Source organism: Cydia splendana, chromosome 1 (assembly GCF_910591565.1).
Source record: "Cydia splendana chromosome 1, ilCydSple1.2, whole genome shotgun sequence".
NCBI lineage: Eukaryota > Metazoa > Arthropoda > Insecta > Lepidoptera > Tortricidae > Cydia > Cydia splendana.
In genome coordinates this window covers 31,615,207-31,630,894 of record NC_085960.1, presented here as the reverse complement: position 1 = coordinate 31,630,894, position 15,688 = coordinate 31,615,207, and the positions used below count along the sequence as shown (strand labels likewise).

General features: G+C 38.0%; 1 protein-coding gene across 2 annotated transcripts in view; it reads right to left on the bottom strand.

The window, feature by feature from the left end:
* Positions 1-375: 375 nt before the first annotated feature.
* LOC134793287 (uncharacterized) overlaps positions 376-15,688 on the bottom strand; it is a 36,093-nt gene continuing 20,780 nt past the window's right edge. The window contains exons 2-3 of one of the 2 annotated variants that reach the window (XM_063764858.1): positions 2,052-2,759; positions 376-1,946 (exon numbers count right to left, since the gene is read on the bottom strand). In XM_063764858.1, the coding sequence (XP_063620928.1) occupies positions 1,488-1,946; positions 2,052-2,759 (1,167 nt within the window). In that variant the 3' untranslated portion in view covers positions 376-1,487. Of the gene's footprint in view, positions 2,760-15,688 lie in introns of both variants that reach the window. The other variant, XM_063764854.1, reaches the window with a different exon arrangement.

Sequence of the window (15,688 nt, the reverse complement as noted above, 5' to 3'; positions counted from 1 at the left end):
TGAAAAACGCTTTTTAAAAATTAGTAACGATTACTTATGAAAGCAGAAGACACATCAAGATTGTTTACCCTATTTCTAATGCTAGAAAAACGAACTATGGTTATTTTCTTGTAATTAGTGACTTTTGGGGCTCACCAGAGGGCCTACCGCGAACCACGTTCGACGTGTTGCCTCTCTGTCGCACTTGTAAATTCGTACGTAAGTGTGACAGGAAGGCAACATGTCGAACGGTCGAACGTGGTTCGCGGTAGGCCCTCTGGTGATATTTAACATTAATGATGACATCGCCACACTTTGTCATTACAAATGCCATGTAGAGTTAGCTTGGTACGACTTTAATAGGCACCATGGGAAAAAGAAAATACTGACTTATTCTTTCATATTTATTGGTTTCGTTTGACTGTACTTAAATTACCTACTTAATTTACCAAAGTGTATTTAAGGAAGGATATGGAAAGGTAGATACAGTTAAGTTCGATCGCCCCCTTGATCAGCTCACAATTTCTAGCATACCAACCTACTTACGGCTATCTTAGTCTAAGGCAGATGATTAAGATATTAAGTTTCATGAAAAACATTAAAACATTGTCGACTAAATGTTAGGTATGATTTTACTAATAAGTTACATTAAAATCTATAAACATGTCAAACCTTATCTATTTATTATTTACTTAACTACTTATGTATTGAAAAAATGGCACAATTACTACTCACGTGTGCTCACGTAACTTTTGTCTGGGTTCACAAGGTTATGAGAGGGAATGTTTGTGCAATTTTTAAATCAAATTTATAGGTAAACGTTAATAAACTAAGGCCAGGTTTATGTAGCTATACTTATATTGTTTTACAAATGCCAATACCTAACTGCCTAATGTGAAATAAATACGTTACATGTTCACTGATGAAACAGTTGCATTCCCCTGAATGTTGACGATATAGAGTAGTTATCCTCATACGGCGTTATGTGCAATATAATGTACATTCCATTTAAAAAACAAAACATGTTTTTGTAAGAAGTATGAAACTATTTTTCCTTCACTAGAACATCGAAGTCTATAAAGTATCATTGAATGTGCAAAACAACAGGTAGAAAATTCATAAATGAAGGTCAGTCTTAATAATTTCTTCAATATTAGTAGAAGCGTGGTATTTGAGCAAAAACGGTTTATTTCAGCAGTCATTGTTATCATTACTACCTACTGATAACATTGACTTTTCAATCGTTTGACACAATTGTAAAATCTAGATCTATCAGTTCCTTTCGCAGTATGGAAAGAAAGAAATAGGGCTAATTTTAACCGATGTTCTCGGATCTACAGCGTGCCTATGTCGTCTAGAACCAAATTGATATATTGACTTAAATATGGCAGCATTGACTTTATACCTAACCTTTAAACTTTATTGTTCAAGTCAGTAGATCCTCTAGACCTTAACAGTGGCACTCTGTAGATTTTTGTTAGTTGACTAATTAGTGGTGTAATGTGTTGTTAGAGCTGCAGGAACTTCATGAGTGCGTCGTAGATGAGGCGGGGGCTGGCGTCGCCGTCGGCGGTGTAGCGCACGCCGCGCAGCGCGCCGTCCTCGTTGCGCACCACGCCGTACTCGCCCACGATGAACCCGTCCGCCGTGCGCTCCTCCACGCGGTACTTGCGGTACTGCCGCCCCTCCACCACGTACCCCACCTTGCAGCTGTCGTCTTTGCACTCTTGACCAGATTCTTGGACCCCGTGGCTTTGACCATCCGTCAATACGCTGTCTTTCTCATCGACTTCGTAGTTCTTTTCCGGTCCATGCTCCGGTTGTAAAGTCGTCGTGCTGGTCGTGGTATCTACGGCTACGGATGAAGGCGTTTGTGTGTCTTGCCACGGAGTAGGAACCGGCGCTTCTTGCGGCGGCAGATTGAGCGAGGCGTGGGGGCTGTAGAACTTCGCGGGTTCACTGTATATCTTCGCCGGTTCGCTGTACACCTTGGCTGGCTCGCTGTAAACTTTCGCAGGCTCACTGTACACCTTTGCCGGTTCGCTGTAAAACTTGGCGGGTTCACTGTACACTTGCGCTGGCTGGCTGTATATCTTCGGCAGCTCGCTGTATATAGGCTGTTCCGGAATCGCTGGAGCCGGTTTGTGCTCGTTATAATTAGATATCGTTTTGGGCGTGTCGTGTAGTATATTAAAACTAACAGTTGTCAATCTCGGACCCTGCCCCCTTTCACTGAGTGACAGACCTTGAATATAATTTTGCGAGGGCGGCGAGAGCGCTACTGATCTACCTAATGGTATATTTGCGATGTCTTCCTGAATGTCATCGGTGATCTGTTTTACTTCGGCATTCGAGGGTTCGTTGGACTCATTTGTTACGTGATGTTTGATCTGCAACTGGAATGGGTGGACTTGTTCTAGATGATGGGTTCCTCGGGCTTCTTTTTTCGAATGAAGTTGTTTGATGAACTCTATGTTGGCGCCTGCTAAGGATGGTGCGGGTTCTTCGAGAGATTCGTTGCTGGGAGTGGTTGTTTCGATGGTCGCTATGGCGGGAGTTACAGAAGCAGTCTCGTGAGCGATCAGATCTTCCTCTGGTTCCAGGATTTCTCTCTGCTTGCCCTTGCCTCTACCGACTGCGACCGAGGACGTTATGCTCACGGATATCACTTCGTCATCTTTGCTTTGGTCGACGGGTTCGCTGGGCGCGTTGAAATCAGCTTTTCCCTCTCCATTGTGGTCTTGCACTGGTCGCGAAGTCACAATCACCAACGGAAGAATCTGTAATGAAAACAGAATATGTATGAGTATATTTATATTATTTATGTAATAGGTGTGCCTGGTTAGGACAAAGCAATATATAAACTGCATTGCTTCGTGAATAATAATATGATATATTTATTGCGTGAGTTTATCATAAATTGTACCTAATGATTTAATTGAATGCATGAGTTTTTTCAGTGTCAATAATTACCTGACTATATAAGCGTAGGTACTCTTATTAATGAACACTACACTATTTCGTCTATTTTAGATCTTGAACCAAATACGTTTTACTAAACAATGGAAGATTTTGCAAACTCACTAAGTCGCACGCGTGTCTTTTAATACCGAGCGGCCATGAAGATATAAAAAAGTAATTATTACTTCAACAGTGTTTGACAAGCGGCTATAACAAGTTTTTGACACTAAGTAGTTAGGTATAAGTTGAAAACTGTCGTAAGGTATTTATGTAATACAAGTGCTTGTTAAATTCTAAGCGGAAATTGACGAGTTATATTTTTTAAAGTTGTATTTAAGTAGCGTAGCCTTATAACTATTAAACAATTAGCTACTGGGCTACACACTCATTTTATGATATCAAACATTATTATTACACTTACCTAACTAATAATTTTCAATAACAATTAAAATATCATAAATAAATCATTATATATCTGTGATAATAATTGATAGAGCAGAGCAGACATTTAGGTCATAGAATACCTACTTTACCGGACCCCTCATTATGAATCGGTAAATGATCGTTAATTAAGATTCGTGGTCACCACACGCTTTATGCCTCGAGCCGGATCTGGGGGAGGCCTATGTCCAGCAGTGGACTTCCTTCGGCTGATATGATGATGACGATGGTGCCTCGAGCCGCACTACCCAGTTACACCGTACCCTATTTAGTAGGTACTACAGCAACCCATCATTTTAAAATGGGAGATAAGAACAGAGTACCTACATATATACTCAGACAAAAGACTTAATTTAGGTATGTGTGGAAATTGTGGACCATATATTAGTATTGGGCTATAGTAACGTGCTTTTATGGTATGCCTAAGTAATTACCATAATATATATTAACTACTTTTCATACCGCCCGTTTCAGGTAAGAACAACTAAGATCCATAGTTATAATTACAACAATCATCTGCGCGCACGAGGCGGATACGTGTTGTACAATTACTGTCAGAAAAAAGTTACCGCGGCCTGACCTGCCAAGTATGCTGGCATTGCTGGCCGGCAACTGAAAGTGGATTTATATGTAAAATGATGACGTAAGCGCACTGGGGTGTTAAATGCTGTTAAACCGTGTCATAGACTAATAATACTAGACCGCCATGCACGTAACCAAAGCACTGTTTATGTTCTGTCGATATCTAGATGTCGATCGAAGATCATGACAAACGAAAAGTCTAATGCTCAACAGTTTTCATGTTTTCATTGTATAATGCAGTTATACAATGAAAACATGAAAACTCTATTTTCAACTTCTTCCGCTTGTAATATTAGTTGTAAATTGTTGAGCAATACACCTTTCGCTTGTCAGAGACACTCGTGACAGCTAGTGTTAAGTAGCGGTACTGATAAATCCGCTATTTGACGCTAGATGTCGACTACGAGAATAAGCAGCGTTTTGGTTACGCGCATGTCAAGGGGATTGGCAGTCTAGTATTATTAGTCTATGACCGTTTTGATTTGCTGTCAAATTGCTTATAAGTTGCTACATTGTATTAACTCAACTGTACAATCAATTTAACTGTCTATATTCGCTTTTTACGATTGCGTGTAGGCATTGTGCTTGATTATACCTAATGATTATTCATTAAGAAAATATTATGCTGAGTTTAAATTTCGATGAAGGGAATTTATCCTTGGTATGCACAGACGTTATCCATTTTATTTTTAAATCACGCATGATTATTTTAAATAAGCATTTATTTAAACGTTTGTAGGTAGGTACCTAACTATTTCTTATTATGACAAATAATAATCACTTATTTATTTAATCAGAACTAGATCTCAATTTGATTTTTTATAGTAAAAATGTATTGATAATGTACGAGTAGGTATGAGTAGAAACAGCATTAATGATTATGAAGCTTGATTTTAGCCTAATAGGAAATTTAAAAAGTTGCCAAACAAGATACCTACAAGGATTAAATGATTGACTGACTAAGAGGTTATCGGGGTTTTCCACACTTTCTAGTGTAATATGGGATGAATCAGACAAATTGCAGCATAAATATCAAATTGCACGCATCGATAGTCTAGTTGCATGTTAAGTGTGTAAAATATTTTCCTGCTGGCTTCTTCATGCCATTGCCAGCATAATATACAAATTCTAGGAAAACCTTGACCGATACGACTCAAATGATACTACTTAACCGACTTAATTAGGCATATGTTACGCTCTTAACAATTTATGCCAGATTTGATTGTGCTTATTATGTCTGTACCTACTAATTTTAATTTAACTATGTAGGATACGTAGTGTATGTAGGTACTTAGGTAAAAATAGGTTGCAATGGAACATAAAAAGGCAGATATAGTTTGTAGTTTATGTAAATGGACTTGGTACATAACATAACATGTCTACACATGGTTTACACATTGATACGTTTAACATTGAAGCGTTTTTTGCATCTTTGTAGCTATCGTGCGTTAAAAGCATATGTTGCATACTTCCGGGTGTTGCCCCACTTATTAGGTTATTAAGACATAAGACCACAATTAAGTAGGTGTTGTCTAGTGTCAAGACTGTCAAGTTATTGGTCCGGGAGTAGCGCCCGCGGCTCGAGCGGCGTCGATGACCGCCGCCGCGGCCTTGCCACAAGCACCGTGCAGACAAGAACACGCGCTTTAATGCCAGGCCACACCGCAAGAATATGCAGTACAGCTCCGGTATTACAAGCGAAGGGAGCTGGAGCTTCCTGACCTGGTGATAAGAAATAAGTGTGACATCACTATTGTTGTCGAATTGGCGCTCAGGAAGAAATATTGCGTACTACAAGCAACCGTTTACACCGATTCTACAGTACCAAGTCGCTTATACTGGACAGGACCTAGGTAATCAGAACGTGAACTTTGATTAGCTGGTCGGGAGTAGCGCACCTACGCTACTCTGGCGGTCTGGCGTCCTTGACCCCCGCGGCCTTGCTACAAATAGCGCATATGCATGTACACCATGCAGACTCCGAGCGAAACTCACGCGCTTGGCCCTTCTAACTTGGGGGTCAGAAGGTAATATCATTACTACCATTGACGCGGATGCGTGGTGGACCCTGCTCCCGCGTATACTTAACAAATACTGTGCTCTGCGTGGACTTCACACGACCAAGTCAGTAATGGGTTGGAATGAAGCGTGATTAAAAGGTACAGCAAGCTGCAAAACTGTATGGTCACATTGTAAATGGAATTCATTCACAATATGGCCGAGCACTTTTGTAGCGCGCTGTACATACCTAGTAGGGTACTTAAACCTAGGTGTGATAACTTTGATTAGTGTCAACATTAAAGTAATACCTGTAGTCTGGTAGCGCCCGCGCCGGCGTCACTGACCGCCGCGGCCTTGCGGCGACAATCAGTGGGGCGCACGCGCAGAAACTGAAGCAAGATCACGCACTAACTTTGTAATTTACGTGCCTACCGGTGTCTACTGTCTATTTCACACCTCTCCTTCTTCTCATAAATAGCAATGGGCACCTGTTTTTAAAGTACCTACTGTCATTATCATTGCCTTGTCATATTATTTAGCATAATGTAGGTTGTGTCTGGTAAGGACACGCCCGTGGTACTTATACGTATTAGATGCCTTTTTTTGCTTGAATGCTTGGAGAACACAGTATTATTTTTTGATTTGGTAGACAGGATGCCCTTTAAATGCAGTTTTGTTATCTTACCATTACCATGTCGCGATAAGTCGAGCTCTTGATGATTGCAGGTATTTGTTGAATATTAGGTTTATGATACACTGATAACTAAGTCGGATCCTATTTGCTCTCTTTTTCATCTGTCTCCGTCTTGACAATTGCCTAGTAATCGACATTTTTATAGGTGGAAAATCCCTTATGTATGAGTGTACTTAATTACTAACCACATTGTCGCACGTTTGCAACCAGTGATCAGACCCAGCCGTCTAAAGCCATTAGCCGTCTGTGGAAAATGTTACAGTAATTATGTAAGCAGCAGTGCAGTAGTTGTTTGCATAACCATTAGGCTGAACATTAACACGGCCGACATTAATTGCACTTTGCTATTGAACTTCGGTATTCAACATAGGCGTTAAACTCAACTTTATCCACTACGTAGTGTCAAAAGTCGATTAGGTAACACACACTATTAATTCCTTTTCTTTGCGGTGGAGTGGAAAGGTAGAAAATGTAAAGTTTATATTCCACTTTTTATCTTTGAATTTTTCGCTCGCTTGTAACGAACAAAAACATAAAGCCTTACATCATTATATGTAAACCTACCGGCGCTACGCAAGGATACCGGGTTACAATTTTTTTTATTTTAAGCCAATTTTTTGCGAGATGGACACAAAATAACCTACTTAGATCATAACAAGGATAACGTCGTCAATTTGCCTTTTTATGAACACTCTGTTTACCCTGGTCTTATTGGAATGTGTGGCAAAAACTAGCATTTCAACTGACAGAGCGCATTAATATTTGGTCCAGTCCAGTTCACCCACCGACAGCGGAAGTTAACGTCACTCGACCTTAGAAGGCTGTCAGTCTGTCTATTCACTAAGCTTTATCTCGACCACGAGCAATACTAGTATATCTCGACCCTGACATTCGTAACAAGAATGAGAAATCGGAAACAGACTTATGCTGGTAGTTTTGTGGTGTGAATAAAAGCGTAACACGGCCAATGCGGCTGATGCACGAATATTTAATTCCTTTTCTAATTAAGTTTTTACTAGCACGTCTACAAATCAAGGTGTATAAAAAAGGTGTTATTTAATAAAAGGTGTTAGAATGATGGTTAATATTAAATAGTGTTTATATGATGTTTGTAGTGTCAGCCGTTCCGTATTGCCATACCATACCAAACACGTAACTTAAGGAATAATGCTATGCAGGTGTATGGGTGTGTCTAGAAGAAATAGATTTAACTGGTATGCCTACATACAATGTGTTAAATATAAATGGCGCAAGGCTGTCCATAAATTACGTCATCGTTTTTTGACAATTTTCGACCCCCCTCCCCTAAAATCATCCAAAAATCATGCTTCGAATGACCCCGTTTCCTCTTACGTCATGCTACTATCATCATCCGATGTCCAGACCCCCCCCCCCCCTAATTTGAGATGATGTAATTTATGAATAGCCCCCAACGACGGAAAATCAGACAATTTTTTTTTTACATAATGGAAATAAAAAAATAGCCTCTAACCTCCATGGTGACCTGACATAGACTGACTGTGACTGACTGGCTGACTGACTGACATACATATTTGGAACGACCGACGACCGATATGTAGGTATAATATTTAGTTTGTCACCAGTCGGTAACATGCAATCTAAAACACACTACGTGAGGAAGTCATAGTTCGCCTTCAGAACGATTGTCCGTGTCTTTACAGTTGCTATCACCACCGCCAGGCAAGCAATCGTCTCAAGCGTCTTAAAACTCTGCTAACAATTTTGTTAGACTATTATACCCATTTTAATAGTCTCATAAAAATTAAACTAAAATTGTTAATCTTAATATAAAATTAGTATTTAAGTAAAAATGTATTATGTTATTACGGTTGCAAGAAATAAAAGGGTTTTTTTATTTTTATTTTATTTTTTATTTATTATATTATACCTATTTAATTTCTTAAACTAACTTCTGTTAAACAAGGTGAAGATAATCAAACTTGTTCGCTTGACTCGGGCCAGGTTACGCTTTCTATATGCAAGTCCACATGGAAGGAGGCACCTTGCTGAGAAATGCCACGTAGGTAGGTATATGTGCCGGCATCCTATTGCTACAGTCTTCGCATGAGCTCCTAACTTTAAATGAAACATCCTTAACAATATTTCGTTAGAGCACCCGAGTGGCCTGCACTCTACAAGCGATTATAATAGCGAACATGCGCATTGCGCGCACGTCGTGACAGTGAAAACCAGAAGGTCACAACACAACGGTTACATATCAGAATACCGAAAACTGATTTACCTAATGTTGAATCACCTATGCTTGATTCACCTATTTTTAAATTACCTATCGATCATTTTACCTAAACATTGACTGACCTAAGTTTATAATACCTAAGCTCAAATAACCTAATGGACGAAACACCTAATGCACGATATACCTAAAGCACGTTTTACCTACTGCACGTTTCACCTAAAGCTATTATACCTAATGCACGAAACACCTATAGCTGATATACCTAATGGACGATACACCTAAAGCTAATATACCTAATGAACGATGTACCTAAACTTGATTTACCTAATGGACGAAATACCTAAAACTGTTAAACTTATCGCACGAAATACCTAAAGTTGATATACATCCTGAACGAATTACCTAATGTCGATAAGCCTAATGCACGAAATACCTAAAGTCTATATACCTAGCACAAAATTCATATCATTTTGACGAATGAGCAAGTGGCAACTCCACCCAATAAATCGTATGATTTCCCAACCTTACAATAGAAACTGTTTGTTTGGATAACAACTTAAAAATACACTTTTTGAAACGCTACTTTTTAGGTAGTAGAATGATTTCGTAAGTCTAATACAAAATTAGTTATTTTTTCTTATCTTATCAAAAACTTAATTTTTGTAAGTTAACATCATGACGATGAAATAAAAGTCGGTTTTGGCACTGTTTGGTCGCAGTTAACCTAACACGCTCCTCCTCGCTTTGCTCGTCGTCGCACCTATTTCGACTCTCATATGACTAGACCTTATATTATAATAAAAAATAGTAAGCCAATTGAATGATTTGGCTAAAAAAATTATACCAAATGTTGTATGTCCTAATAATATTCTACTAAACAATAATTATATTTTTGATTTTAGGTATTTCGTTCATTAAGTTCATCGACTTCAGGTATTTCGTGCATTAGTTGTATCGAATTTAGGTATTTCGTTCATTAGGTATGTTAACTTTAGGTAATTCGATCATTAGGTATACCGACTTTAGGTAATTCGTGCAATAGGTGTGTTAACTTTAGGTAATTCGATCATTAGGTATACCGAGTTTAGGTATTTCGTGCATTAGGTATATCAACATTAGGTGTTTCGTGTATTAGGTATATTAGCTTTAGGTATTTCGAGTATTAGGTGTTTCAACTTTAGGTAAATCGACCATAGGTATTCTGAGCTTAGGTAAACCAGTTGTAGGTGAAACGTGCAATAGGTAATTCGTTCATTAGGTGTTATGAGCTTAGGTTAATTGATCATTAGGTATTTTAAAAAATAGGTGAAACGAGCATAGGTGATTCAACATTAGGTAAATCGATTTTCGGTATTCTGATATGTAACCAACACAACGCATAACTCTCCACAACACGGTTATGAACTGCATTTTACCGTAATATAACCATTAGATAAATAAATATCTGTCTCATTTACAGAGGGTACAGCTAAATAGAGGTAAGAACATAGCTGTTATTTCAGTTATAGAGGTGCAATTATTAAATAAAATAACGTATTTTGTAAACATTATACATGAGTTCGAGACTGCTTCAGAATAATGAGACTGAATTATATATATTGATTTTGAATGAGTTTTTAGAAAATAGAAACTTACCTATGACAATATTTTAGATAAAGCCTGACCAATAATAAATGACCATTGTCAAGAGGGCGCTGTTATTCTCATGTGACAGTAGTGTGAAAAAATTAGTTCCAGTAAAATTCCGCAACATGGCGCGTGATCATATATTCCCTTTAGATAACTTTTAAAGATGAACGAACTAAGTTTATCGACGAGCAATCGGTGGAAGGCGGCTTCTTTGAGCGGCGCATATTCATTCCACAAGTTAAATAGAGCGCAGGCCGGTAATTAAATATAGTTGGTTCGTTAGTCTTATCATCACAATCGATATTCATACTACCTATGTTTTATGCTACAGTCGCATAACAGTCTTAAAATTAGATGGTAGAAGTAACAGAACCAGGTGTATGTAGCCAAATTTTAAAATAACGGACACGAGAATTTTAAGACCTAGTATGACGTTGCATACCTACAATGTTTACTTACAACGACATTCATTGCCTTTCTTGAACGCTGGAGTAAACTACTAACAATATTTTGCTTTACTAAGTAGGTAATGAAATCGATTTATATTAAGATATATATTATGTATCTAACAAGTTAAGTATTGCTACCCACAATACAATATAGCAATTATAGCTACAGATAGTAATGAGAGTCATTACATGTAGGTATATATATAACTCACGTAATAACTAATAACACCTTTTGGACCTTGACACGGATTGATAGCGCCGGCGTAGAAAGCATTCTGTTATCAACTATTATCCCTAGATCCGGCTCAGGCAATAATGATAACATATACATAGTTATGCCTATTTCGATGTATTTAACGATTACTATACATGTTTGTGGAAATAATAAAGAAGCAAAGCAAAGCAAGATTAAGTTTACTAAATGTTCACTGAAAAAAAAACCTGGTACTGGTAACCAGAATCTGGTTAGCTGTACTATATTGTCTTGTTGTATATGTGACGACAGGACACTTTGTAAACATAACCAGACCATTCTTGTTAAATTAAATTTGTTAATTCTATGAAGTGTATAGTAGTGGGTATAAGACTTTTAGTAAACCCAACTAGCCGGTCTGTTAATGGTTACTAAATAATACAGTAACATATACGTTCCTGTCCTGTTGTTATAACAAGGTATTCAGTATATGTAACTGAACGATTTGTGCGGTGTACTGGTTTTATATTGTTCACGTTACCAGAACGCACTGTGCTAATGGGGCTTCTAAGCGAGCCATATGTTCACTGCAATATGTGGCCGGCAACTATTGGTGTCCTCTTACTCATATGTTAGAGAGGGACACTAATAGTTGCCGGCCACATATTGCAGTGAACATATGGCCCGTTTAGAAGTCCCTTCAGCACAGTGGGTTCTGGTTACGTGAACAATATATAACCAGTACACTGCTCTTCTAGTAAATACAGACAAGTTTTACACACTTATTTTATTTTATTTTATTGATCAAATAAGTAACACAGCATTACAGTAAAACCAAGGCACTGTGACACTACAAAAGAAAAAAAACATTTTGTCTCCACAAAGAAAACAATAGACACAAAAATGACATACAAATTAAACATTGGATTTGGGCGACGACGTAACAGCGTGGCTCCGTAGCGTCGTCTGACTCGGCGTAGGATTCGGCAGGTTGCCCCGGAACCGCCGAAACACCACATCCTTCGGCCAGAAGTCCGCGCTTGCGATGGTGTCCTGCAGAGGCCGCGGCACGCGCACTACAAATGAACTGAAGTGCACATAGTGACGCGACTGTAGCTGGTGCACCCTCACCACCTCGTCGGCCCCGGCGGAGTAATGCAGGCGAGACACATAGAGCGCCTTACTCGGTGTCGCAACTCGTAGGCCAGAATTAACCGGCTCCGCAGTGCCACACAGAGTTTTACGAGGCGCCCTGCGCGCCTTGCGTGTCCTTTCCACCAGTTTGAATCCCTCCTTATCCACATCGGTGCGGGAGGACTTTTCCTTAATCGGAGCCCGCACATTTCACTGTGTCAGCAACACGCAAACAACACGCACTTATACTATACACTTGTACTAGTTTACAATAAAATTATGGACAGGATCTACGTAAATAAAACATCGACCGGCCGGAACGTAAGACGCTGGCGTAATGGCTGCCGTTCTGTGAATTGCGCAATTCCTTTCTCCGCCCCCCGCCCCCCGCGCATACACCGTGGTGTTGGCACAACTGTTTGATTCGTTCAGACTACAATGCATTATAGTAACCACAACATAATGACTTGTAACGTGTACACTCGTATCTTTATTTTTACATATCAATAGTTAGTGTTACGATGCATATATTAAACGAGACAAACGTTTAATATTTACAACACTTGCATCTCTACATATACAACGAAATTGTAAGCAGTACTAAATTGCATTTAACTAGAATTAAACAGTGATGTTTAAAAAACAAGTTTTACACGATACAACATTTTTTGTTATTACTACCGGATTTTAGTAGGTATAACTATATTTTTAATTACTATACGTTCTGGTAGTATTGTAGAAAATTATTTTTTTCGGTGTTCTAAATGTCCAAGTTTACTAATAAGTATTCGATAAACTTAGGTAATAATTGTGAATTCGATCAATCAAGATCAAAACGACAAAAACATCCTGAAGTCCTATGACTCCTCTGCTTTAACCCTTAAATGCATAGTGTTGCCAAATGTCTACAAAGCATTAGACAGCTCACAGATTAAAAAAAAAAGGCTTACGTTCTTGAACGCACCTTTATACCAAACGTCAAGTAGTAGGGTGATGATTTAAGGGTTAAATTTACGCATTATTTTTAATTTATAAAAATTACATTCGTTTTAAGACGAAAAGTCGGAAAACTTTGAAAAACCCAGAAGTTGATAATTTTTAGTAAGGTTTACTCGGGTAATTCCGTATGTCGAAAACTGTCGGATAATTCCGAAAAGAGACTTTTATTATGATGGAATTAAGGGTGATTTTCATCTGAATTTCGGAATTATCCGACATTCGGTAATACCCGAATACACCTTATGTGATTTTGAACGGTGTTTTCGGGGTACTTTATATTTAAAAACTTTATCATAGGTATATCACAAATAGTGTACCTTTCTAATGTTAGTAAAAAAAATCATATATCTATTACTGAAAATTACATATTTGCATAAATACCTATGATTGAGCCAATTCAACTTCTAACACTGATTTCGCCGTGAAAATCGAAGTTATAATTTTATTTACTATTTTTCCTAGAATCAGCAAACAATTATGTGATACATATATTAATTTCGGGTAAAAAGAAAAAATCATGCATTTAAGGGTTAAAACTCGACATAGTTTTTCAGTCTAGTTATTAGTGTTATTATATTACGTCGAAACTTCAGTTTTTAATGCGACCCGTACGGTTACCATCAGTTTGTCACTGACATAAACGCCGTCGAGAACGTAATTTACTTTCTATACATCTCGCTCGCACTCGCGTATTAGTGCAAACGGGATGTATAGAAAGTAAATTACGTTCTCGACGGCGTTTATGTCAGTGACAAACTGATGGTAACCGTACTGTACCGCACCATGAGTCACTGACAGTGTTAAATCTGACACTGTATACTCTAACGTCTACATAATTTACTTTATATTCATTTCGCTCGCAGGCTTGAGTCCTTTAAAAATAACTCTGAAATAAGTCGCTTAACTTCAAAGTCACAAATTATGTACAAACTTTTTGTCTTCGCTTGAAATTAATGAGTTAGGTGCACATCATTCAATAACACCTATAGGTATTTTCCGTAGGGTTTATTGTGTCACTAGCGACTCGCCCCAGCTTTGCACGGGTTAACAAATACACCTAAACCTTCATCGAGAATCATTCTATTGATAAGTGAAAACCGCATGAAAATCCGTTCAGTAGTTTTTGAGTTTATCGCGAACAAACACACAAAGAGACAGACGCGGCGGGGGATTTTGTTTTATAAGATGTAGTGATAAACCTACAATTTTTTGACGAAGTCTATATACGAAGATTCGAGTGTTTAAAAGACTTTGAAGTTTTTTTATGCACAGAGTCATGTAAAAACGACTCAAAAGGTTCGAGTTCCTACCAACACTACGTGTCACTGTACTACGAGTATATAGTAACAGCACCAGTCATGGGACATTTAAGAGGAAATTTGGAGTATTTATGATATTTCCCTTGTACATGTAAATGGTCTTCCGCTTAGCGTGTTAAAAGATGAAAGTCCTATCCGCCTTTCATGTTTTAGGCGTGTTGTATCAAAGATACTGCACTGAGTTTCCACATAATTAACAAATTAAAACTATGCTTTTTTTCTCCAGTCATGGACACCAAAGCTCCAGTAATGGGCCCCCGGTAATGGACGTGGATCCAGTTATGGGCCCCCTATAATGGACATTGTTCTATCAGTATAAAATATTGAAATGGGGAATAAGTTATGGCAAAAAAATCTATTTTTGGTATAAGCTTTTATCGCTGAATGTATTTTTCTTTCCACAGCCAATTATTATTGTATTAGATTCATCGAGACAATTGTAATATACCCAAACACAATTAGTTAGGGTTTATTGCGATAAAGTTCCCATGGCCACCTCCTGTCTCCATCATCAGATCAAGTGCATGTTATCATAATATTGCATTATTATCCGATTTGCATACTTAATTACGTACTTACACAAGATTTCAACTGAATCGGAAATCGAAAAGTGGGTCAAATTCAGCTACCAAGATTTGACCCACACTAACTAACAAGGCAAGTTAAATAAAAGTTTGGTAAAACTATATTAATTTATCCTAAGTCCGAGAATACCTCCTGGTTGACATATTTCGTAACTACATTTTACTTCTGTATTGTTTAAAACATGAAATTATGGCATGGCAAGCATCATTATGTCAATTGTCCCATCATAGGAGGTATGCAGTTTTACAGCTCCTATAATGGGATTGGGCCAAATACCACTATTTTTTTACATCTGTGGAGTCACAACATTGTGTGTTGTATACCTTATCTCATGGTAAATGCAATTAACAAAACACATTCTAGTTTTCATCAAGTATTAATTAATTAAAATTTAATAAATTAACTCACCTCTCTTAGCGAAGTTGTTAAGAATTTTTAGTGATATTTTTTTTCAGTGGCACGACAACTTTTGGGTTGACGCACATTTCTTAAAAAATAACCGAA